This window comes from Argopecten irradians, chromosome 3, assembly GCF_041381155.1.
Source record: "Argopecten irradians isolate NY chromosome 3, Ai_NY, whole genome shotgun sequence".
In the NCBI taxonomy this organism is placed as follows: domain Eukaryota; kingdom Metazoa; phylum Mollusca; class Bivalvia; order Pectinida; family Pectinidae; genus Argopecten; species Argopecten irradians.
Genome location: NC_091136.1, coordinates 60,883,254 through 60,910,897, shown reverse-complemented (window position 1 = coordinate 60,910,897; position 27,644 = coordinate 60,883,254). Strand labels below are relative to the sequence as shown.

At 37.5% G+C, this 27,644-nt stretch overlaps 2 protein-coding genes across 3 annotated transcripts in view; one reads left to right on the top strand and one right to left on the bottom strand.

The window, feature by feature from the left end:
* The first annotated feature begins 598 nt into the window (after positions 1–598).
* On the top strand, positions 599–19,568 carry LOC138319276 (uncharacterized). Its single transcript, XM_069262320.1, has 4 exons — positions 599–788; positions 12,680–12,862; positions 13,076–13,216; positions 13,989–19,568. The coding sequence occupies exons 1-4, from the start codon at positions 680–682 to the stop codon at positions 14,303–14,305; spliced, it is 750 nt and encodes a 249-aa protein (XP_069118421.1). The 5' UTR covers positions 599–679; the 3' UTR covers positions 14,306–19,568.
* A 2,258-nt stretch (positions 19,569–21,826) lies between these two features.
* The window catches only part of LOC138319274 (cyclin-K-like), a 47,229-nt gene continuing 41,411 nt past the window's right edge, over positions 21,827–27,644 (bottom strand). For both annotated transcript variants that reach the window (XM_069262314.1, XM_069262315.1), the window contains 2 exons: positions 25,111–25,256; positions 21,827–24,222 (listed from right to left, as the gene is read on the bottom strand). In XM_069262314.1, the coding sequence (XP_069118415.1) occupies positions 23,386–24,222; positions 25,111–25,256 (983 nt within the window). In that variant the 3' untranslated portion in view covers positions 21,827–23,385. The remainder of the gene's footprint in view (positions 24,223–25,110; positions 25,257–27,644) is intronic.

Below are 27,644 nucleotides of genomic sequence, written 5' to 3'. Positions count from 1 at the left end.
CTTTAAGTTTAACTTCAAGGATTCTTACGTCATAATCTCAATTTGACAAAACGTGCGGAAGTTTCCTTGTGTTACATATATAGGTCCTATTCGATTTTTGTACAGTATTGTCATCTAAGTGTCTTACTTATATAAACCGCACGGTCTACGGAATAAAATGAATTTGAGATCATTAACTTGTTATATGACTTCATATAGTAATTAAGACGTGCATAGACGGGTCTACTAATCCGAGATTTAAGACTTAAAATCAGAGTGTAATGGGACCATTCTAACAAAATCCGGTTTACTCTAATGTTCTGTGGTATAGCCTATTCAATAGACCCAATAAACTTATTAGCGCGACAGTCAGGTATGTGGCGTGGTAAGTATGGTTAGCTTCGTGGAAATTGAAAAGAAATCTGTAACAGTTATTGAACAAAATGCATCGTAAATAACTAAATTTGGTCTTTCGTTATCTTAATAAAGCTTTGAGGACGTTAGTTTTCATTATTTTTGCAAATGTTATATTTTCCACAAATGTTACACAAAACTTTCTGTTCTCTTTATCGAGAAAACTTGAGGGGGTTATCTCCCTTTCTATAGCTCTTTCCTTGTAAACAACCAGTTGTTAGGTTCGTGATGGTGTTCGCGTGTTTTGATGCGGCTATATTGTGAAATCACCTGAGTCCAAGATGATATGGGTGCCACTTGTAGCAGTGGAGGAACTAAGACGTTGGCTGTGAATCTGTCGTACACGGAATTGGAGTACCCACAAAAGATTCTGATGGTCGGACCGAGTGGGGCAGGTGCTTACAATTACACACTTGTACAATGTACATTTGTACATACATGTACACTGTCTATATTTTCCTATACAGTATGCAAATGACATTAATTATAACGAATTGGCTATTACAGTGACGTGAATTTTTGTTGTACATCCCGTATTTTGTGTTGAATTAAGTGTATAGTAAAAAATGTGACATTGGAAATTTACTGTCAGATCAATATCAGAATTAATATATTGACTTAGATAATGAATCAATATAGTCACTGTACTGTATAGTTAATAATTAATTAGAGTGTTAACGCCAGAGTATGTAATTTAAACAGAAATAGCATTTCCTAAAGTAACCCATCAGTAATGGTAATGTTGATGTAGTCCCAATGTATATACCTGTGCCATATCTTGTTCTGAAATCAATAATATCACCAGACTACCTACATTCATATAAGGTATCCTTTGTGCACAACAGAGGCCCATTGTACTAGAATATCTTAATGACGTCTAACGTGTCATTTTAAGTGGTATTGTTACCCGACTCTCTATATAAATGTAAATGAAGTAATTTCGCCAATTGACCGGTCAATAGTTTGACTGTTGACCGGGGCGGAACGTTTGCATGTGTTTATTGTTGACGTCATGATTAATTATAGACGTCATAAACACTGGCGCGCCGGATCGACGCAAACACCTGTATTTTTTCGGCGAAAGTATATCTCATCAGAAGCTCAGTGATAAGTTTAAGATTGCGGTTCAGGTAACAAAACAGTTGTTTCATGCCTTTTCAATCAACAGTCAAAACTCTTTCCCTTGGTGTTGGGACCAACCCTTTAAACTGTTAAGTTTCCCTTGGCCTTCAGGAAACAGTTCATCGGGTTGGTCCCAACATCTCTGGAAAGAGTTTTGACTGTTGACTGAAAAGGCATGAAACAACTGTATATTATTGTTATTTTGCTGTGTGGTATTTTTAACTCACCTGCTCTGAAGGGCCGGTGAGCTTATGTCATGGCGCTGCGTCCGTCGTGCGTCTGTCCATCAACATTCCTTTAAAACACTACTTGTCATAGAGTTCTGCATGGATTCTAACCAAATTTAGCCAGAAACATCATTGGGGAAAGGGGAACAGAGTTTGTATAAATTTTGGGGCAGGAGGGGCGGGGCCCAATAGGGGAAATAGAGGTAAATCCTTTAAATCACTACTAGTCATAGACTTCTGCATGGATTGAAACCAAATTTGGCCAGAAACATCCTTGGGGGAAGGGGAACAGAGTTTGTATAAATTTTGGCTCTGACTCCTTGGTGGTAGGACGGGCGGGGCCCAATAGGGGAAATAGAGGTAAATCCTTTAAATTGCTACTTGTCATAGAGTTCTTCCTGGATTCTAACCAAATGTGGCCAGAAACATTGTTGGGGAAGGAGAAGTGACTTTGTATAAATTCTGGCTCTGACACCCAGGGGGTAGGAGGGGTGGGGCCCTTATAAGGGAAATACAGGTAAATCCTTTAAATGGCTACAAGTCATAGAGGTCTACATGGATTGTAATCAAATTTGACCACAAACAACCTCTGTGGAAGGGGAACAGAGTTTGTATAAATTTTGGCTCTGAACCTCCAGGGGAAAGAGGGGTGGGGCCCAATAGGGTAAATAGAGGTAAATCATTTAAATCGTTTAAATCACTACTAGTCATATAGTTCTACATGGATGGTAACCAAATTTGGCCAGAAACATGCTCTTGGAAAGGGGAACAGACTTTTGTGTGGGCCTGACCCCTGGGGGTAGTAAGGCCGGGGCCCAATACAGGAATTAAAGGTAAATTCTTTAAATCACTACAATTCATAAAGTTCTGCATGGATTGTAACCAAATTCGGCCAGAAACATCCTTTGGGGAAGGGGAACAGAATTAATATAAATTTTGGCTCTGATCCCTTGAGCAGAATGACTGGCCATGGGGCCCAATAAGGAAATTAGAGGTAATTCCTTCAGAAAGAAACCAATGAACCTGTATTCAGAACATTACTTGGCATTACAAACCAGGTGAGCGATACAGGCCCTCTGGGCCTCTTGTTTTTTTTCCAAATTAGCTACATATTAATCTTTTGTAGTTTAGCAATGACTTTGAGGAACCAGAAACATATATACACATGTTTCTGGAGGAACAAATAAATTCTGAATTTTGTCATTAGAAACAAATTCTTTACAAGTAGAAGAGCAATTGATTTAGCTCAAGCTGATTGGCCATACACAATAACAGTTCTATTAAACTACACATACTATATGTTTCTTACTTAACAAGTTAACATGTTACCTAGCTATATTTTAATATAGTTCACACATTATTTTATAGTAACCTAAAATAAATATTACAAATATTTCAAAATTGATGATATCACATAGTATATATGTATGTATACTAAAACTTTTAAAAGACGTTGTGCATCAGTAGATATTAAAAATAAAAATATCAACATGGCATTCCTTTTCGCTAAGGTTTTCAGGCCATCTTCAGATGATTGTTTTGCAATGCTGCAAAACAATCGCCTGAAGATGGCCTTTAGGCCTGAAAAGGTTAATGAAAAGGAATGCCATGTTGATATTTTTTATTTTTACTATATATATAGATATATATATCCTGTTTATATCAAATTACAGCAGATGGCAGTCAATGTTAATAAATCACTAAATAGTTGAATGTGATGTATTGAGTTACATCCGATATGATTGTACATTGTAAAATAATAGCCATTACAATGTTCCAGTATATTAATTATTTCGGTGAAGCGATCAAATAATACCTTAGGTCATACTGCTTGGGTGGACACTGGACATACAGGGTTCTGATTCTAGACATAGTAATGTCATACAGATGTGTCTAAAATCAACAGCCTGTGGAGGAAAGTCAGTCTTGTTCAGGGCCTTGTAAACTATCTGGCCCAGTGGTTAAGATGTTCCAACATATACCACTAGAGAATTCAAAATCCACCTCTTGCTGTTGTCAGATACAGACCGTAAGTCTATGGTTTTTGTTTTCCGACTTCCCGTATCCTAAACCTTATTGACATCTGTTACGAGGGATGTTCCGAAATTAATGTTACTTGCGCAATATCTCGTGGAAATTGTGCTAAATGGGCTTAAAACTACCTCGTGGAGATAGCGTGATATCTGAAGCATGATATAGGTAAATATCTCGCTCACAATCACTACTGTATGTCAATACCATGAAAAAGCTATGAAATGCCACATTATACAAATGTAGGTCACTATACTATCGCTTCAGTTCAGTTTTGTTGACATATCAAAGCTGCGTGTTCATTGGTCACCTGAACCTAGATGCATCCAATCAGAATTTGAAAGCAAAAACACCTGTTCTGAAGTGAGATTTGCCAAGGGTATTAGAAAGAGAATCGGACTAATACCCTTGGCTAGCGAAGTTGGGCCATAAATAATGATCCTTTTAAGGGTTTTTTCATGACAAAGTTTCATGGAATTTTCATGCATTATTTTCATGGGTAACTGTTCATTGCAAATTCATGTGCTGGCATGCAGTAGTGAATTACACTGACCTTGGTGCTGTGTACATTGTTTTGTAGCGCACTCGTTACACTCTATACAAATATGGTTGGCAAGAGAGTTGAAAACGTAATTGAAATTAGGACCTATATCAAAGGTAGGTCTCTACTTGGCTTGAAGTCGGTGGATATTCATCGTGAGGTGTGTGATATATATGGGAAGGGTCAAATGTCATATATGACTATTTGAAGGTGGGTTGCTCGATTTAAGTCGGGACACCAGCAGCTTAAAGATGCTGCCCAAACAGGTCGCCCTGCAACAACAACAACAAAGCATAACATTGAACTAATTCGGCAAATCCTTGAAAAAGATGCAAGGTACACTGTCCGGCAGTTAGCTAAAATGACAGGCTTGTCTTTAGCACATATTCATTGCATTTTAAAGAAACATACTATGTGTTTCTTACTTAACAAGTTAACATGTTACCTAGCTATATTTTAATATAGTTCACACATTATTTTATAGTAACCTAAAATAAATATTACAAATATTTCAAAATTGATGACATCACATAGTATATATGTATGTATACTAAAATTTTTAAAAGACGTTGTGCAGGTTTTCAGGCCATCTTCAGATGATTGTTTTGCAATGCTGCAAAACAATCGCCTGAAGATGGCCTTTAGGCCTGAAAAGGTTAATGAAAAGGAATGCCATGTTGATATTTTTTATTTTTACTATATATATATATATAGATATATATATCCTATTTATATCAAATTACAGCAGATGGCAGTCAATGTTAATAAATCACTAAATAGTTGAACGTGATGTATTGAGTTACATCCGATATGATTGTACATTGTAAAATAATAGCCATTACAATGTTCCAGTATATTAATTATTTCGGTGAAGCGATCAAATAATACCTTAGGTCATACTGCTTGGGTGGACACTGGACATACAGGGTTCTGATTCTAGACATAGTAATGTCATACAGATGTGTCTAAAATCAACAGCCTGTGGAGGAAAGTCAGTCTTGTTCAGGGCCTTGTAAACTATCTGGCCCAGTGGTTAAGATGTTCCAACATATACCACTAGAGAATTCAAAATCCACCTCTTGCTGTTGTCAGATACAGACCATAAGTCTATGGTTTTTGTTTTCCGACTTCCCGTATCCTAAACCTTATTGACATCTGTTACGAGGGATGTTCCGAAATTAATGTTACTTGCGCAATATCTCGTGGAAATTGTGCTAAATGGGCTTAAAACTACCTCGTGGCGATAGCGTGATATCTGAAGCATGATATAGGTAAATATCTCGCTCACAATCACTACTGTACGTCAATACCATGAAAAAGCTATGAAATGCACATGAAAATGCCATGAAATTTCATAAATACCATGAATCTGGCCATGAAATTTTGTTATTTTTTATTTCATGTGTACTTCTGAATTGTTTTAAATGCCATGAAAAATCAATATCATGGCCATGAATTAATTGAATATCCCATGACTATTGACAGTGGTTCTATTAATAATCAATGAAATTATCATTGAAAGAAATCAGTCTAAGTTAATGGCCATGAATTTCTGTAATGATCACTTTTTCATGAGATGAGGCCATTGATTTGTAAGTGGCCAAAGAATTTTAGATTTGATGATTTGCCATTGATTTGTCAGTGATGACAAAGACTTTTAGATTTGATGAAAGGTAGTATTTCATGGCCATTGATTTCATAATGATGACCATGAATTAATAGAAGAGCTAAAGTCGAAAGTATTCCATGGCCATGTTTTTTTTAGGTTGATAATGAAAATAAAATAATTGATGATTCATGGCCATAAAAATTTACAATTATGAAAATTAATCTTAATTAGAAATTAGCTAATTAAGATACTCACTAGTAATTTCATATCCTTGCCTTAATTAAGATGAGTTTTGATTGTCAAAAGACAATAATTAAAGTCAAATGACTCCCTTTTTCTAAAACTTGAGGTACATGACTTCTGTTTTCTATTATTGGAGTCATGTGACTTCTATATTTTAATACTTGAGTCACATGACTTGAATATTCACGCCTAAACAGAGGAAATCCACAATGGATGCTGTTGATATATGACCAGGAACAAAATTTTCATGCTCTCTAATCTGTTATACACTCTGTAGACAAGTGCTGAATTTAATCCGAAGTTCCTAAAGGTACAGTAAACAATTTTAGATAAGATGTGATTCCTTACAATTAATGAAATTGCATACACTGGGCGGCATTGCCAAATTCTCACAATCAACTACATGACAGTGTACAAATTTATTTGCCATGTGCCTGCATGTTTATATGTTTTGTTAATGCTAATTTAACTTTCACACTGAAGATTGTTTTTAGCTCACCTGGCCCAAAGGGCCGGTGAGCTTATGTCATGGCGCGGCGTCCGTCGTCTGTCGTCCGTCCGTCCGTCTGTCCGTCAACATTTCCTTTAAATCGCTACTAGTCACAGAGTTCTGCATGGATTGTAACCAAATTTGGCCACAAACAACCTTGGGGGAAGGGGAACAGAACTTGTATAAATTTTGGCTCTGACCCCCCAGGGGCAGGAGGGGTGGGTCCCAATCGGGGAAATCGAGGTAAATCCTTTAAATCGCTACTTGTCCTAGAGTTGTGCATGGATTGTCACCAAATTTAGCCACAAACAACCTTGGGGGAAGGGGAACAGAACTTGTATAAATTTTGGCTCTGACCCCCCAGGGGCAGGAGGGGTGGGTCCCAATCAGGGAAATCGAGGTAAATCCTTTAAATTGCTACTTGTTCTAGAGTTCTGCATGGATTGTAACCAAAATTAGCCACAAACATCCTTGGAGGAAGGGGAACAGAACTTGTATAAATTTTGGCTCTGATCCCCCAGGGGCAGGAGGGGCGGGGCCCAATAGGGGAAATAGAGGTAAATCCTTTAAATCGCTACTAGTCATAGAGTTCTGAATAGAATGTAACCAAATTTGGCCACAAACATCCTTGGGGGAAGGGGAACAGAACTTGTATAAATTTTGGCTCTGGTCCCCCAGGGGCAGGAGGGGCGGGGCCCAATAGGGGAAATAGAGGTAAATCCTTTAAATCGCTACTAGTCATAGAGTTCTACATGAATTGTAACCAAATTCAGCCACAAACATCCTTGGGGGAGGGGGAACAGAACTTGTATAAATTTTGGTTCTGACCCCCCGGGGACAGGAGGGGCAGGGCCCAATAGGGGAAATAGAGGTAATCCTATAAATCACATCTTGTCCTAGAGTTCTTCATGGATTGTAACCAAATTTGGCCACAAACATCCATGGGGGAGGGAGAAGAGAACTTGTATAAATTTTGGCTCTGACCCCCCAGGGGCAGGAGGGGCGGGGCCCAATAGGGGAAATAGAGGTAAATCCTTTAAATCGCTACTTGTCCTAGAGTTCTTCATGGATTGTAACCAAAATTAGCCACAAACATCCTTTGGTGAAGGGGAACAGAACTTGTATAAATTTTGTCTCTGGTCCCACGGGGGCAGGAGGGGTGGGCCCAATAGGGGAAATAGAGGTAAATACTTTGAATCGCTACTTGTCCTAGAGTTCTGCATGGATTGTAACCAAAATTAGCCACAAACATTCTTTGGGGAAGGGGAACAGAACTTGTATAAATTTTGGCTCTGGTCCCCCGGGGGCAGGAGGGGTGGTGCCCTATAGGGGAAATAGAGGTAAATCCTTTAAATCGCTACTAGTCATAGAGTTCTACATGAATTGTAACCAAATTTGGCCACAAACATCCATGAGGGAGGGGGAACAGAATTTGTATAAATTTTGGCTCTGACCCCCCGGTGACAGGAGGGGCAGGGCCCAATAGGGGAAATAGAGGTAAATCCTTTAAATCGCTACTAGTCATAGAGTTCTACATGAATTGTAACCAAATTTGGCCACAAACTTTCTTGGGGGAAGGGGAACAGAACTTGTATAAATTTTGGCTCTGGTCCACCAGGGGCAGGAGGGGCGGGGCTCAGTAGGGGAAATAGAGGTAAATCCTTTAAATCGCTACTAGTCATAGAGTTCTACATGAATTGTAACCAAATTTGGCCACAAACATCCATGGGGGAGGGAGAACAGAACGTGTATAAATTTTGGCTCTGACCCCCCGGGGACAGAAGGGGCGGGGCCAAATAGGGGAAATAGAGGTAATCCTATAAATCGCTACTTGTCCTAGAGTTCTTCATGGATTGTAACCAAATTTGGCAACAAACATCCTTGGGGGAGGGGGAACAGAACTTCTATAAATTTTGGCTCTGATCCCCCCGGGGCAGGAGGCGCGGGCCCAATAGGAGAAATAGAGGTAAATACTTTGAATCGCTACTTGTCCTAGAGTTCTGCATGGATTGTAACCAAAATTAGCCACAAACATTCTTTGGGGAAGGGGAACAGAACTTGTATAAATTTTGGCTCTGGTCCCCCGGGGGCAGGAGGGGCGGGGCCCAATAGGGGAAATAGAGATAAATCCTTTAAATCGCTACTAGTCATAGAGTTCTACATGAATTGCAACCAAATTTGGCCACAAACATCCATGAGGGAGGGGGAACAGAACTTGTATAAATTTTGGCTCTGACCCCCCGGGGACAGAAGGGGCGGGGCCAAATAGGGGAAATAGAGGTAATCCTATAAATCGCTACTTGTCTTAGAGTTCTTCATGGATTGTAACCAAATTTGGCAACAAACATCCTTGGGGGAGGGGGAACAGAACTTCTATAATTTTGGCTCTGACCCCCCGGGGCAGGAGGCACGGGCCCAAAAGGGGAAATAGAGGTAAATACTTTGAATCACTACTTGTCCTAGAGTTCTGCATGGATTGTAACCAAAATTAGCCAAAAACATCCTTTGGGGAAGGGGAATAGAACTTGTATAAATTTTGGCTCTGGTCCCCCGTGGTCAGGAGGGGCGGGGCCCAATAGGGGAAATAGAGGTAAATCCTTTAAATCGCTACTAGTCATAGAGTTCTACATGAATTGTAACCAAATTTGGCCACAAACATCCATGAGGGAGGGGGAACAGAATTTGTATAAATTTTGGCTCTGACCCCCCGGGGACAGGAGGGGCGGGGCCCAATAGGAGAAATAGAGGGAATCCTATAAATCGCTACTTGTCCTAGAGTTCTTAATGGATTGTAACCGAATTTGGCAACAAACATCCTTGGGGGAGGGGGAACAGAACTTCTATAAATTTTGGCTCTGATCCCCCGGGGAGGAGGCCCGGGGCCCAATAGGGGAAATAGAGGTAAATCCTTTGAATCCCTACTTGTTCTAGAGTTCTACATGAATTGTAACCAAATTTGGCCACAAACATCCTTGGAGGAAGGGGAACAGAACTTGTATAAATTTTGGCTCTGATCCCCCAGGGGCAAGAGGGGCGGGGCCCAATAGGGGAAATAGAAGTAAATCCTATTAATCACTACTTAATTGTCCTAGAGTTTTGTATGGATTGTAATCAAATTTGGCCACAAACATCCTTGGGAGTAGGAGAACAGAACTTGTATAAATTTTGGCTCTGACACCCGGGGGCAGGAGAGGTGGAGCCCAATAGAGGAAATAGAGGTAAATCCTTTAAATCGCTACTAGTCATAGAGTTCTGCATGGAATATAACCAAATTTGGCCACAAACATCCTTTGGGGCCCAATAGGAGATTTAGAGGTTAATATTACAATTTCTTCAGAAAAGAAACAATGAACCTGTATTCAGAACATTTCTTGGCATTACAAACCAGGTGAGCGATACAGGCCCTCTGGGCCTCTTGTTTTCATTGTATTTCTTCATTTTAAAATACATTAGAGTTTTTGATGACAGATTTAGGAAAACTTATCATATCATGCTGAATGTAATATTTGTACTTTAATTCCTTTATCATAAAATTCATGGCCATGAATGATAAGTATGCATTCTAATGCAAATTTCATGAAAATCAAACCTATGTGATTGTATTGGTTCCATGGCCATGAAAATGGTTAAATCACATCAGACAAGGAATTCTCATGGGTTGAAAATTCATGGCCATGGATTATGTTCCTTTTAAGGGGAATTTCATGGCCATGATGCATGGATAGTTCTGATTCATTGGATAATCATGGGTGTGAAAATCCCCATGAAATTATTCCTAGGTTTCATGGCCATGAAATTGAATGATGACATAATTCAATTTCATGGTCAAAATTTAACATGCATTCATGGCATTTTCATGTTAATTTATTCAAATTCATGGCCATAAACAACTTCGCTAGCCAAGGGTATTAGTCCGACCTGCTGGATCACCGCAGTTGTGTCCCTTCCATTTACGTAATAAGCAACTAATTAAAAATCTCGTATCATTGTTGTATGGTTGAAAAAATGGCAGCGCCCTATGAAACACGTGTGTTGTTTGCGACAGTTTCAAAATACCAAAGATGAACATGTATGCGAGTCATTTGTTTAATAGTAAGTTCGGACACCAGTTTTTTTGTGTTTCATGCAGAAGTTCTGCAATGTCCAATTTTGTAACGAGATCACAGTATATCTTTTAATTGTTTAATTTGTGAAACACAAACCACGCACGTACTTTCCAATTTGTTTGGAGTGCAACGTCTCCAAGACGTTCATTTAGCTGATATAAAAACATCTAATTGATTAAATAGATAGTAATTTAACTTCGCTAGGAGTTGATGTTGACAAGCATGACATGCCTGATGCCACATTATACAAATGTAGGTCACTATACTATCACTTCAGTTCAGTTTTGTTGACATATCAAAGCTGCATGTTCATTGGTCGCCTGAACCTAGCCGCATCCAATCAGAATTTGAAAGCAGAAACACCTGTTCTGAAGTGAGATATGCCAAGGGTAATACAAAGACAATCGGACTAATACCCTTGGCTAGTGAAGTTGGGCCACAAATAATGATCCTTTTAAGGGTTTTTTCATGACAAAAGTTTCATGGAATTTTCATGCATTATTTTCATGGGTAACTGTTCATTGCAAATTCATGTGCTGGCATGCAGTAGTGAATTACACTGACCTTGGTGCTGTGTACATTGTTTTGTAGCGCACTCGTTACACTCTATACAAATATGGTTGGCAAGAGAGTTGAAAACGTAATTGAAACTAGAAACTATATCAAAGGTAGGTCTCTACTTGGCTTAAAGCCGGTGGATATTCATCGTGAGGTGTGTGATATATATGGGAAGGGTCAAATGTCATATATGACTATTTGAAGGTGGGTTGCTCGATTTAAGTCGGGACACCAGTAGCTTAAAGATGCTGCCCAAACAGGTCGCCCTGCAACAACAACAACAAAGCATAAGATTGAACTAATTCGGCAAATACTTGAAAAAGATGCAAGCTACACTGTCCGGCAGTTAGCTAAAATGACAGGCTTGTCTTTAGCACATATTCATTGCATTTTAAAGAAACATCTTAAGCTGGGCAAGATCAATGCCAGGTGGATACCCAATTTACTAACTGACAACCAAAAGAGGTCCCGGGTTTACAAGGCCAAATCCTTATTGAAGAAATACCAAAATACAGCCTAAAGGCTTTTGATAATTTGGTCACAGGTGATGAAACATGGGTGTATTTTTTCGAACCCAAAAGAAAATGCTCTAATCGAATCTGGGCAAGCAAAAACGCCAGGCGCCCTAGCATTGCTAAAAGAATACTCACCGTGAGGAAGGTTTTGTATGTCATATTCTTTGATAACAAGGGTCCAATCATTCAAATCCCTGTTCCAAAAGGCAAAACTGTCACAGCGAAGTATTATAGAGACGTTGTACTTCGAAAACTTAAGAAAGTGTACAAACGCCGCCGCCCACAGACAGGTTTGAAGTACCTCAGGCTCTTACATGATAATGCGCCAGCACGCAAGGCGCGCATTGTAACAGAGTTTTTGAAGGCAGAGAAGGTCACTGTCCTCCCCCACCCTGCACCAGACTTGGCCCCCTGTGACTTTTTCTTGTTCCCCAAACTAAAATTTTACCTGTCTGGAACAAAATATAAATCAAGAAATGCCCTTGGCTCTGCCATTTACCTGTATCTTATGAGTATACCAATTCAAGGGTACGAAAACTGTTTCCAAAAGTGGATCGATTGGTTGAAACGATGCATAAAGGCAGAGGGGGAGTACTTCGAGGGACAGGGCAAAGTAAAATGATCAGAATTACTTCTATCAAAGAGAAATCACCAAAGTAACAATAATTTTGGAACACCCCTCGTATGAGAACGTAACACAAAATAAACCCTAATTTTATGCAATATGTTTGGTAACCTTTGTGATTTACTCTGCCTCCCTAAAGTCATGATATGCTGGAGTATTACAATGAACATATTTATTTAGATATGGTGAATCTGTATGAAAGCTCATTTCTGTATGTAGGTAAGACTCATTTACTGTACTCGTGGAAACTGGGGTGCCACAATGTGGTGGAGCCGGTCCAGACACCAGACTTCAATGTGGAACAGATCAACGCCTCCAGTAGACATTCCTTTATGGTGTTTGACCTGAGTGGATCCCCGAGCTTCAGGGTGAGGCGTCGCCAGTTCTATCAGGGCACAGAAGGTACAAACATATGTTATTTATGAAGATATTACATAATCTGATCGCTAGAGTTTGCTTAAACGTCCAATACCCACAAAAAAGTCTCCTCAAAATATTAACTTTTGCTTGCCAAGTTCGCAAAAATATAACATCTAAGAACACTCTCACATGGAATGTATGTCTGCAATTCCTTGTTTGATCACAACTATACATATTTTAACCTGTGAATTGTAGGCATTGTCTTTGTGGTAGACAGTACCTGTATAGGTACCAGGGAGATGGACGATGCCAAACAGGACTTGGTCAGCGTGTTACATGACCGGGACCTAATCAACACACCGTTACTGATCATTAGTAACAAACAGGACCTCACAGGTATGTTATCCCCATATCAGGAACTCTCAGGTACGTTATCTCTACATCAGGACCTCTCAGGTATGTTATCCCCACATCAGAACCTCTTAGGTACATTATCCCCATATCAGGACCTCTCAGGTACATTATCTCCACATCAGGACCTCTCAGGTATGTTATTCCCACATCAGGAACTCTCAGGTACATTATCTCCACATCAGGAACTCTCAGGTACATTATCTCCACATCAGGACCTCTCAGGTACATTATCCCCACATCAGGACCTCTCAGGTATGTTATCCCCATATCAGGAACTCTCAGGTACGTTATCTCTACATCAGGACCTCTCAGGTATGTTATCCCCACATCAGAACCTCTTAGGTACATTATCCCCATATCAGGACCTTTCAGGTACGTTATCCATACATCAGGAAGTCTCAGGTACATTATCTCCACATCAGGACCTCTCAGGTACATTATCCCCACATCAGAACCTCTTAGGTACATTATCCCCACATCAGGACCTCTCAGGTACATTATCCCCACATCAGGACCTCTCAGGTACATTATCCCCACATCAGGACCTCTCAGGTATGTTATTCCCACATCAGGAACTCTCAGGTACATTATCTCCACATCAGGAACTCTCAGGTACATTATCTCCACATCAGGACCTCTTAGGTACATTATCCCCATATCAGGAACTCTCAGATAAGATAGAGTTAATGTTATGTCACTTCCATTTTTGTCTACTTATCTATTCTCCAAGTAACCTCATTTTCCTCTCCTGTAGGTGCCTTACCTTTGGAGGAGGTTGAGGCAGCTCTTGGTCTGAAAGCGGCGATGACCACAAAAAGGGTATGGAAGGCCATTGAGGTGTGTGCTCATAGTGAGGAAAGTGTACATATTGCTCTGGACACTCTTGTACAATTAGTAGGGTCCTCAGAAATGGTAACAACAAGGACCACTCTGCTAGGGACATCAGAACTAGTTACAGCAAGGACTAACTTATCAACAGCTATGACAGAGCTGGATAATCCTAAACAGGATTTAACCACATCCAAACAGGATGTGGTCAGGATTGATGTACCCAAAGCATGGACGAAATAGAGGCACATTGTGATGTCATGTAGTGAAGTCATCAGTGTTCTTGTATACCAATATACCAGGTGATATTGTATTTATTCATAAAGCAGCTAACTAATATTTTGGTTCAAACCACGAATTTAGATTATGTTTATGATGACGAACAGAAAAGCATTTTTTCTTTTAGTTAATATTACACGTAGATTGATGCAGTGAGAGAAAAGCATATTACCAATCAACCAAAAGGCAATATATTAATTATACTTTTAACATATGGCTGGCATTGGTGTATTTGTCAGTAAGGTGTACCTACAATGATCATTCCTGTTGTATCCATGGCGTTAAACAAACCATATTTTGTGTGTTGGTCGGGTGGTAAAAATCTGGTGCTAAAAGATACAGCTGTGGTATACTGCAGATTGAATGGACGGTGGGAGTAAGGAGCATCAATACTAGTCATAGGATCGACACCTACAGTCATCTCCATAATCACTGATACTTAATTAATTATTTTGTCTTGTTTTAACATTTTTGTTTTAATCTCCTCATATGTTTAGATGTGATGTCCTGGTGTACACATAGATGTGTAATAGGTACAAATCATCACATCCTTAGCCTCACTGATTCCTCTTTAATGTCAATATATTGGGAATTCATCTCAACAAGGCTGTGACACATTTTACTTTAGAAGTGAATGTCAGAATCTCAACATTTATGTGACATTAAATAAATTCCTGTTTGCCATTAATCATGACCGTAAAACATATACAAATAATTAAAGTTTGAAGTAGATTTTCATTTCAGAATATTTTATTGTAGTATTACAATTGGGATTGGGCAACAGGCTATGCCTATATTAGCCCTCTCCCCGGTAGCTACATGAATAACAGTACAATACATAAAATCCATCAATAGAAATAGCATCTCGTTAACAGAAATTACAAATAATTTAGGAGAATCTCATAAGCTTAAAATAAAGCATAAGAAATTATTGTCAGATAAGTATCACAATTTTTACAATATGTTAAAGATGCTCCACCACCAACAAGGAATAAATGAATTTCATTATTTGAGCAATAATTAGCATTTAATCATGTTAATATATATCTATTGAAGTAATTTACAATACATTTGGTGAATGTGTTCCATATAGGGCACAGTGGCATGGACATTTCTCGGGATGTAATAAATTATTTTATATTTTTATTTAGAAGTAGAAAAGAAGTTAAGACTTTCTGTAGAAAACATCAATTCGTTTGCTCATGTATTTGATGGAGAGGAGAGAAAATAGCATTCGTTGGTGGAAAAGCATATTTAATAAATGTTCACAATATCTTAATGAATAGAATTAAATGCTCTCAATGTCAATGACATCTCATACAAAACGTCTGGTATCTCTAATGTATTCATGTACAATTTTCAATAGTTTATCATTTGAATTAAAATTAAAATAATGGCGATTATATCCATAGAGGTAAGTGTCGATAGAATGAGGAACGTTTATATCTAGTGCAAGAATAGAATTACACAAGCGAGTTCTTTTATTATTATAGAGAGGGCAATAAAGGAAATAATGATAGGAATCTTCAATTGGAAAACCACACAGGCAGGCAGGACTGTCGGTTCAATGAGAATTAAATAAATCAGAGTTTAGATTACTAGCGGAATTTCTTAATTGGCACAATGTAATATTTGTTTGCCTCTCGCCAGAATATTTAAATGCTTCCGAACATATTGGAAAATTATCGGTAATACCAGATTGTAAACATTCCTTTTTTATTGCATGTATGGATGACATAGAGGGAAACGGACAGGACGGAGAGTTCCATTCTGTCATTAAAGACGGAAAAAAGCTATTATTGTATATTTGAGTTCTGGAGGTTGGAATATTAAACAATCTAGTATGGCAAAAAGTATAGGCACTACTGGCGTTAATGAATTGTTGTAGTCGGTCTTTTATATGGTTGGGACAGTTATTGTTGAAGATACATTTTTATTATAAAAAGTGATATTTTGATGAAGATGTCTTCTCTTAATGAGAGGTACAATACCAATTTCATTATATAATATATTATGACTAGTCCCCTTTCTTAAACCTGTAATTCTACGTATTGCTTCAAGCTGGATTGACTCCAAGAGGTCACATTCTGCCTGGGTACAATTTGACCACACGATACTAGCATATTCAAGAATTGGTCGGATAAAAGAAGTATATACAGTTGTTAAAGACTTTCTATCTATTTTGTATTTTAACATTCTGAGTATATTTATCTTTTTATATGCTTTTTCATAAATGAAATTGACATGATTCGACCAATTAGCCATAGAATTAAAGAAGAGACCAAGATGTTTGTGGTTAGTTACATTCACTATTGTACGGTTATTACAGACCAGGTCAGGATGTAAAGCCCGAGAGTCAGTCCGCCTTGAAAATAGAAGAGCTACTGTTTTATCTGGATTAAAAGCAATTCCCCAAGCGTTTGCCCACAAAGTGATTTTTCTAAGATCAGAATTTAAGATATTTGCAGATTCATGTCCGTCTCCCTCTACTAGTGTATATAATGATGTGTCATCAGCAAATAGTTTTACGTTAGAATTTAAATTTTCACTAATATCATTTATGTATAAAAGAAAGAGATAGGGACCTAACACTGAACCTTGTGGTACACCTGCCTGAATGGTTTTCCAAGAAGATCTGAATCCATCAACGACCACTCTCTGCATCCTATTACATAAATACGATGAAAACCACTTAATCATGTTTCCGCTAATACCATTTTTTTTTAAATTTATATATAAGACCATCATGCCAAACTCTGTCAAATGCTTTACTAATATCACAGAAAACCATTCTTACCTCTTTAACCTAATCCATATGTTTAACAATTGTATCATATATATTCAATAATTGAAAAGTAGTTGAATCTTTAGGTAAAAACCCAGATTGATTTTTGGAAATAATATTATTCTCTGAAAGAAAATTAAATATGTATTTGAAAACAATCTTTTCTAGTATTTTACTAAAAATAGAGGTTACAGAGATTGGTCGAAAATTTGATGGATCAGATCGTAGACCTTTTGCCTTTATAAATTGGAGTGACATTGGAATGTTTCCATACATTTGGAAGAGTACCGGTAGAAATAGACTTGTTAAATATGATGTGTAGTGGTTTAATTAGCGAATTAGATACATTTTAAATAAATTTTATTAAATAGTATCCGGGCCAGCTGGTTTATTAACGTTGAGGAGATGTAACTGGTCTTTAATATCTTGTTCAGTGATATTAATATTAGAGAAGAGATGTTGAGGTTGGGGACAGTTATTGTTGAAGATACATTTTTATTATAAAAAGTGATATTTTGATGAAGATGTCTTCTCTTAATGAGAGGTACAATACCAATTTCATTATATAATATATTATGACTAGTCCCCTTTCTTAAACCTGTAATTCTACGTATTGCTTCAAGCTGGATTGACTCCAAGAGGTCACATTCTGCCTGGGTACAATTTGACCACACGATACTAGCATATTCAAGAATTGGTCGGATAAAAGAAGTATATACAGTTGTTAAAGACTTTCTATCTATTTTGTATTTTAACATTCTGAGTATATTTATCTTTTTATATGCTTTTTCATAAATGAAATTGACATGATTCGACCAATTAGCCATAGAATTAAAGAAGAGACCAAGATGTTTGTGGTTAGTTACATTCACTATTGTACGGTTATTAAAGACTAGGTCAGGATGTAAGGCCCGAGAGTCAGTCCGCCTTGGAAATAGAAGAGCTACTGTTTTATCTGGATTAAAAGCAATTCCCCAAGCGTTTGCCCACAAAGTGATTTTTCTAAGATCAGAATTTAAGATATTGATATTTGCAGATTCATGTCCGTCTCCCTCTACTAGTGTATATAATGATGTGTCATCAGCAAATAGTTTTACGTTAGAATTTAAATTTTCACTAATATCATTTATGTATAAAAGAAAGAGATAGGGACCTAACACTGAACCTTGTGGTACACCTGCCTGAATGGTTTTCCAAGAAGATCTGAATCCATCAACGACCACTCTCTGCATCCTATTACATAAATACGATGAAAACCACTTAATCATGTTTCCGCTAATACCATTTTTTTTTTAATTTATATATAAGACCATCATGCCAAACTCTGTCAAATGCTTTACTAATATCACAGAAAACCATTCTTACCTCTTTACCCTAATCCATATGTTTAACAATTGTATCATATATATTCAATAATTGAAAAGTAGTTGAATCTTTAGGTAAAAACCCAGATTGATTTTTGGAAATAATATTATTCTCTGAAAGAAAATTAAATATGTATTTGAAAACAATCTTTTCTAGTATTTTACTAAAAATAGAGGTTACAGAGATTGGTCGAAAATTTGATGGATCAGATCGTAGACCTTTTGCCTTTATAAATTGGAGTGACATTGGAATGTTTCCATACATTTGGAAGAGTACCGGTAGAAATAGACTTGTTAAATATGATGTGTAGTGGTTTAATTAGCGAATTAGATACATTTTAAATAAATTTTATTAAATAGTATCCGGGCCAGCTGGTTTATTAACGTTGAGGAGATGTAACTGGTCTTTAATATCTTGTTCAGTGATATTAATATTAGAGAAGAGATGTTGAGGTTGGGGACAGTTAGGGGGTAAATCATCAGCATTCTTATTGGAGACAGTTATAGAAGTAAAATATTCGTTAAAAGATTCAGCTTTATCAATAGGATGTAATTTTAACTCCCCATTTATGACCAATGGGGCATCAGTTTCATTTTTTGATTTTAGATTCATAACTGATTTGGCGATACGCCACCATTTACCAGGAGGGATAGACTTATCAACTAAGGATGATTGGAGTTTACAAAGGTACTTTTCTTTTGCCTCTCGGATAGAAGAAATTACTTGGTTTCGAATGGTTCTAAACTTGTTCCAAGAGGCAGGGGTATTGGTTACTTTAGCTTTAGAATGCTGATGATTTCTCTGTCGTATTTTTACTCTAATGTCATTCGTCATCCAAATTTTATCATTGGGCCTAATAGTTACAGTTTTTTTGGGAACATATTGGTCAATAGCTGAAAGAATTGTATCAGTGAGAATATCATTCATATTTGAAGTATAAGTGCTATATCATTACGATTTCTAGTGCAGCTTTTGTTTTAAACAGCACCAAGTTATTGACATGCACATTTTATTTAACCTGCTTTACTATTGTGTACAATTGATGTAGTTATGACTACCATTAAAAGTGTGTAAATAGTTGTGTGTTTGTTATTCATTTTTTGTTACTTGAACATGTGAAAGAACGTTAACCGAAAAAATGATGCAAAATAGTACTCATCATTACTTCATTTTCATGGAGAACTGGGCCTAATTTAACGAACATCGATCACTTTAATCAAGGAATTCTTCATCTTAAAATTCCTCATAGAAAAGCATTACAGAAGTTAACTTATAGACTTCTATAAAGTTAAGAAACATTCGTGGGTCCTGGTATGACATTCTTATTAATGCTAATTGTGATATGCTTAGTGCAACTTCCTTGATGCTATACCTTAATTTGCTTTATGCTTATTTTGAATTGTTGAAAGCAAAATGTCTGTGTCTATAAAAGAACGTACATCGATATCAAAGGATTCAAAATGCGTCCATGTCTATTTCACAGATATCAAAATTTTTATTTAGTAATAAGAACTACATGCAGTATTATGCATTTAACATAATCATGACATCTTAAGTGACATCCAGAATCAGAAGGACGCACTCCAATGTTTGCGAATGAATGGAGCAAACACTGAATAGGGAAGAGTTTGGATATACAGATAGGCATGCTACCAGATGACGCAATTGGTTGTATGATAACCCAATGACAACAGTGGGTTTTCTAGAAATCATAGATTAGTAATGACACTACAGGAATCAAGAGATTCATATGACCAGCAATACTCAGATACAGACAAGAACGAGTCAACAAGAGATCCCAGACGGATCTTGGCACCCACCAAAGAATGATCTACGTCTGACAATGGAAAGATGGATCTTTTCAAACTTTTACTACAAATTACATATATAAAATTTTAGAAAGATCCTTTCATTACTTTCTGAGATATATTGCAGTAACAAACTTCAATTATCAAAATCCAAGATGGCTACCTGTTGGTCATCTTGTTGATCTATCAGTCTGAAAATGCAATATGCACAACTAAGGTCCTAGCAGAACCTACACATGAAATCTGAGACAGATCCCTTCAGTGCTTCTTAGAAATAGCAGTAACAAACTTTAACTATCAAAATCAAAGATGTCTGCCTGACAGCCATCTTGTTGATAGATCGGTCCCAAAATGCAATATGCACATCTAGGGCCCAAGGGAAACCTCTATATAAAATTTGAGAATGATCCCTTCAGTACTTTCTGAGAAATAGCAATTACAAAAATTGTTAACGGACATACGAACCACACAATTTGAATAGCCCACCATCTGATGATGGTGGGCTAAAAACTGATATTTTCTCTGCTTTTAAACTTACATGTACGCACATATTTACCAAAAACCATGAATAATCTACATATAAAATTTGAGAACCCTTTCACCTTACAAAACCTGAAAACACAATAGACAACAGTATTCAATCAAAACTACAACAAGAGGCCCAGAGGGCCTGTATCACTTTTTTTGTTTTTTTTTAATAATTCTGTAATTTAGTAATTAGTACATTATTAAAAGTATTTCTACAATGTTGAATCCCCACCCTATAAGGATCCTACCATTGCATTATGAGTGTTCTCCCATGCTTAGTTGCAGAGAAGTTGTTTATATGGTACATTGTAACAGCCAAATTGATCCCTTTTAACCCCACCCCTCAGCCCCTAGTGGAGTAAGCCCAATCATTTGTACAATTTTGAATCCACACCCTATAAGGATGCTACCATTGCATTATGAGTGCTATCCCATGCTGGGTTTCAGAGAAGAAGTCGTTTTTATGGAAATGGCCAAATTGGCCCTTTTTTGCCTCGCCCTCAGGCCCCCGGGGGGTCAGCCCAATCATTTATACAATTTTCAGTAACCCATAAAGGTGCTACCAGTCAAATTTTTCTGACCAGTGGTTTTGGAGAAGTCGAATGTTGACAGACGGATGCCGGATGCCCTTCGAACCAGATGAGCTAACAAGTAGAACAATAAACTGTCACAAATCTACACCCATCCAAATCATGTGTATGAATACAGAATATCTATAGGCACCAAACTGTTTGTATAATCACACTACTACTACTGCCATGATGGAGGAAATTAACATTTACAATAATGACATTTACTAGTAATTGGTCTTTTTTCTCTCCTGAACTGCCTTTAATTTTACTATGACATAGTCGAGGGGTGTTTATTATGACAGTGAAAGTAACTCCTAGAATATTGAGGATGTTTGCCTGACAAATCGGTTAGATCTGCAGACTAATAATGGACACCATCACAGCATAACTCCATATAAAGGTGATTTAATCAAACACAACAGCAACATTTTTCAGGAATTTACATTTTTATTATTAAATTCAGGCTCATCCATTCAATAACTTGAGTGTAAACAGTCAACCTCACACATATACAAGCCTATTTAACATTCAAAAATACTTGCACAAATCTCACTGTCTCTCATACACTTCAAAATAATTCATTCAAAATTCGTTAACCAATATATGTACATGATTGGGTAATACCACACCATCCACATGATACAATTTAACAACTGTGTGCCTTCTTACTTGGAAGCCTATCTCAGTAGCACCTGTTTTGAACAAAAACATACAAAGTCATGTAACTCTGGATGGTCCCAACATTTACTCTTCTGATACAGAATAACAAATTTTAGTTGTTTGTGTGCTTCAACATAATGTAATATTTTAGTTCGAGTTAATTAAATGTCAAGATAAAAAAGGTTCTATCACTATTTATAGTCAATTATTTTGCTGATTGATGTTTTAATGATTTCACTTGGCATTGACATGTCGCAAAAAGTTTATCCTTGAAACAATATAAAGCTTTTGAATTATATGATTTACTCTTAGACCCAGGTTGAGAAATTAAGTTTCTAGCTTATATGATAATTGCAAATTGTTCACCCTGTGAAAATAATTTGATATACAGTACGGTATTAAGTCATCACTCTATGTTCATGATTTTATCATTCATCGTCTCTATTTATTAATCAGAAATTTTAATAACTAAAACAAAACAATATTCTATGTAATATATAAATTCATACCAACTTGTTCATACTTTATGCCAAATTTCATCAAAAAGCATGGTAATAATACATAGATTATGCTTAAACAACATGGAAAATGGTTAAGGAAAAAAATTCTTCCACCTAACAAAACCTGAATGATCAAAACTCAATAGACAACAGTATTTAAAAAACTTCTACAACACGTAGAGCATTAAACTGTCACAAATCTACACCCATCCAAATCATGTGTATGAATACAGAATATCTATAGGCACCAAACTGTATATATAATCACACTACCACTACTACCATGATGGAGGAAATTAACATTTACCAATAATGACATAGTGATGTACCAAGTAGAAAGGTAACAAACCAGAATATAGAACTTAATCAGAGTATCCTACTTATGACAGGAAAATCTCAATTCACCTTAATCTTAACATTTATAAAAAAAACTACCATCCAAATATATATTATAATAAAGGATTCGAGTGTGAATCCATGGCAGGAATAAAATCTATAAAATATTCATTGGCAATGAGTATACACACACAATGCAACGATATCAGTACCTGAAGTGTGTTATTGTTTGACAATAAGCTCTGCATGAAAATGGACAAAACAAAATATCTTTATGTACTTTCTAAATTTCCTATTCACTGCTATTAAATGCAGGCATTCCTTTATTACAACAGATACCATAGTAAAAATATTTTCTGTTGGAAAGAAAGTTCACCAGACGTTTTTAATTCATCCTTTTCGTTTTTGTTGAGCATCTTCTTTTCATGATCTACTTTATTCATGACTGGAACACATAACACTGGAGTACTTAGAACACAGTTTGAACTTGTCACCTGCGGCCAGTAATTCTCACCACTGGTAGTCCTGAACTTGGCCGTGGTGGCCCGTTACTTTGGAGGGGTGGAGGTGGCCCCTGTGGTTGTCCCATAGCGTTCACTGTGTTTGGAGGAATAGTCTGGAATGGTGGTGGAGCATTTACACCAGGCTGCTGTGGGGGGAAGCTAGGCCGAGGCGGTGGTGGAGGAGGAAAGCTATTTGGTCCTTGGATGGGAGGAGCATTGAACTGTTGTGGTGGAGGAAATCCCGGGGGATAATGTGGTGGGGGTTGATTTGTGGGGAAGGTCTGCTGTGGGGGTGGAGCTCCAAGGACTGGAGGGGCAGCAGGGTAGCCACCTGGGGCCTGGTACTGTGGCTGGACAGGAGGAGGCTGCTGATAGGCTGTAGGTGGGGCGTAGGTAGTTGGTTGGTAAGGGGCAGGGGGATACTGTCCGGGGGGTGGGTAGGATGGCACTGTTGCTGGAGCTGAGGCTGCAGGTTTAGGGGCCTGGGTCGGTAAATAGGAGGTTGTCGAGGTAAAGCCTGCACCACTAACCAGTGACTCTATTGATTTACTACCCTCCTGAGACAAAAATGAAGATGGATACTGTGAAGATGAAGACGCCATGTAAGCCCCATACTGTGTGTAGTCTGGCTTGCTCTGTGCAGGGGGAGCTGAGCTGTAGCTGGACGAGGGAACAGACCGCGGTGCAGACGTTGAGGTTGGAGCTTCTGGGGCGGTGTTACTCTTCTTACTGGAACTTCGTCTTGAACTTGAGTCTTTACTTTTTTGTCTTTCTGGCTGTGGTTTAGATACTTTAGCATCATGCGGTCCATCAGCAGGTGTTGTCTGCAAACATCAAACAGGATAAATATGTGCAATATTAACTATATTTTTAAGCCAATGAAAATGCTTAATACAAGCAAGATACAATTATATAGATAAATTAATAAACAAGTGTATAAACATCATCACAGTGACCATTTATCAACTTAAGTTTTGTTCCAGACATTAACGGATAGTTACATTGCAAAATAGAAAGGAGAAGGTACGTTAGGACTCGAATATGGCCCCAAAATTAATTCTCCAGTAAAGAACAACATATTTTACCATATAACAGTTGAATACATTTGCTAACATATTACATCCCGAAAATATCCCGCATGTGCCAATTATGTTCAATATGACATCATCAACATGCAGTTTCCCGCCATTTTTCACAAAAATTCTTGAAAAATCATACTTTTTGAGTGGTTTTCTCTAAGAATAATGTGGACGCCTTCGTGGAGCAGAAAGAGATTTTCACATGTTGTGTATCGTGTATTTACGCATATCCATGCAAAATATAAAGTTGCTCCATTTCAAGCCTTTTCTAACCTAAAGATGATGAATTTCTAGCAAAATTTTGTGAGAAGAGGAAAATCATCAAATTGATGACGTCATAGGTGGAGCACATCGTGTACATGGTTATAAAAAGTTATGTTTTGATGAATGGCAAGTATGAGAGTATTTATTGATGTGAAATTGATGTGGATCAGAGTTAATATTTTTCGGCCTGAAAAATTAAGGCCAAATACTGGTCCTATCATATCTACTCCTTTGGTACTGACAAATATCTTAAATATACAGTTGGTAATTTTGCTTAAAACACAAATTTCAAACAAGTATGTTAACAAAATCCTATCCTCAGAAGCTTAATTTGAAGCTGTATAAGCTGAGAGAGTAACATTGACTTACTGGCAGACTGCGTTTGGCTACTTGTGGTGGTGGTGGAGGTGGTGTGTCTCTAGCGGCCGCCTTTTTACTGGGAGTAACAGGAGGGGAGTCTGTACTACCTCCTTGTGGGTTGTTGGAATACAGGTCAAGGACTTTGTGACAAATATCTGAAATATAAAGACAGTGATAGCTAACTTCCATTATACATTCAAACGCATTTCCACATGGAAGATAACAAAATTTTCACCTTTCATTTTTTTTTTTTAAATCAAATATCTGTAGTGGGGATAAGTGTGTTACCAGGTCAAATCAAAGTACTGAAAGTACTGAGAGCTTAAGGCAAGTGAAGAAATTTAATTTGCAGGTATTCAGACGAGTAGACATAAAAAACAAGTGTTACCTTCCCAAAAAGCTAAGAAGGCTACCATACAGTATTGTTTATTAGGAAGCAATGATAGGAAAGCTTGACAAATTGTTCTTTTCACAGTTACCAAGGGTAGCTGCCATAGTTCTTATTCTCATTTTTGAATAATGATAATTCAAATGCTTTCACATTCAATGTAAAAGATTATCAACTTCATGATATTCATGAAAGGGCCACTAGGCTACCTTTCCGAAACAAAAAAATTAAAAATCTTTTTATAACAATTATAATATAATAAATTGAAGTTTTGCCTTGTGGCGCAGAAATGGTCAACTAACCCATTGTAATTATGACGACGCCAGGAACATAATACAACCTGCGATATGAAACTTAACCTTTTATTTATTGCAATAAAGTTGTTCATAATGTGAAGAGGGCCTTTTCCTTATGCTAACAAGTTTTCCGTCAAAATATACACTATACTGATATACATTTACATGTACTTGGACAAGTTGGTGAAATACATAGTATACAAGCATAACTTTTCGGTTAAAACTGTACTTTACTTTAGCGCATACAGTTCCATAAATATCCCCTAAGTAAAGCCTAACTTTGTTTCAGCATCTCCCATGTACGGACAGTTTTTACAAGTAGGTCATGACCATCTAGCGTACAGTACCAGTTAGGCTATATCTAGATGCTTCACACGCTCCCGGCAATGTTTCTATTCAGTACGTGTAGCGACGCCTTATGTGATTTCTTAGAATAATGTCCAACAACCAGAAAAAACATTCAGACTTCTCTGGGTTTATCTAATGATAATTTGTTTGCAATGATTTCCCCACTGGTACCCCTTACACACATGAAATCTTCAACAACAAGTAACCAATTTTTTGTTTGCCCTGCAGGTAGGGCGTTAGAATTGTACCTGCTGCCCTTATTGCATGATCGTAAAAGGCGACTAAATTTAGGATCTTATCTTTTCTATTCTTCCTAACTTACTTTATCTTTCCTAATGCCTCCATTGGCACCGCCTCACTTTTGGCCTTGAGATGATCGTTCGCCCCTGTAAGGAAGGCTCTGGGTTCTGTCCCCTGGCCGAGACAGACCAAAGTCTATAAAAGTTGTAGTTTCTGCTCCTGCTTAGCGTTCAGCATATAAGGGGAGTGGGACGACTGGTTTGCCCGTTGTCAGTATAATGTAACCAGGTGGGGAGTGTTGTTTGGTGTCTTCAGTTGCATGCTTCAGTGATATAACAGTATAAAAAGGGCAACAGTTCCACTATACAAGAAGACACAACATGAATTTACTGCAGTCTCCCAAAACACGCACCTCGCACAACATTCACGCAACACACCGCATACATAGGAGGCCGTCCTTTCATGACCATAGCTGTTAATAGGACGTTAATTAATCAAACAAACAACACACGTTAATCATTTGGGAAAGAAACTCAAAGTGCAGTGATAGGGAAGGCCATGCGCCCTGCGCCATACGCGCATTTGTTGGATAAATGACGCATCAAAAAACATACTTAGACATTTTGATTGATCATCGGTAAGATATTATGGTTTTAGAGACGGACCCCAGTTTCTAAACACGATGATGTAAGGTATTTTTTTATTGGTTCCCCACCCGCTGATTTGTCAAATGTATACTGAGGTTATATGACGCGTATTACAAACCAATAATGCATTGAAATATCGAGTTTTGTTTATTGTTTTTTTTAGTAAATGTAACTATACATCGTGTTCTGCCTTCGAGTGTTAGCGATTTTCATCTAAATAAGCGACTTGTCACGTGACACTCAGCAATGGTATAAGCTGTCCGATGTAAACAAAGATGTCATAACGCAAAATCTGATACTGTTCAGGGAGTTCCCTGCGTTAGAACCTAGATGTAAACCTAGTATTTGGAGACAGAAACAGTAAAATTCGTAAGTGTTCATTTCGTTTTGTTTCTACATTAAATAAATTGGTCTTTGGGTTGGTATATGAACTACATACCACTTATGTTTCTGATTTTGTATTTGACAAACAATGACGCATGAAGTGAACTAGGTAACATGTCTGTGTATTTCTGCTATCATACATATAATCAATGTTTTGTTTTACAACAAGAAAAAAAAAGTTTAATATTACTTCAAATTTTGAAGCAGTTTCTGGTTAAATTATCAGTTGACAAATTCATC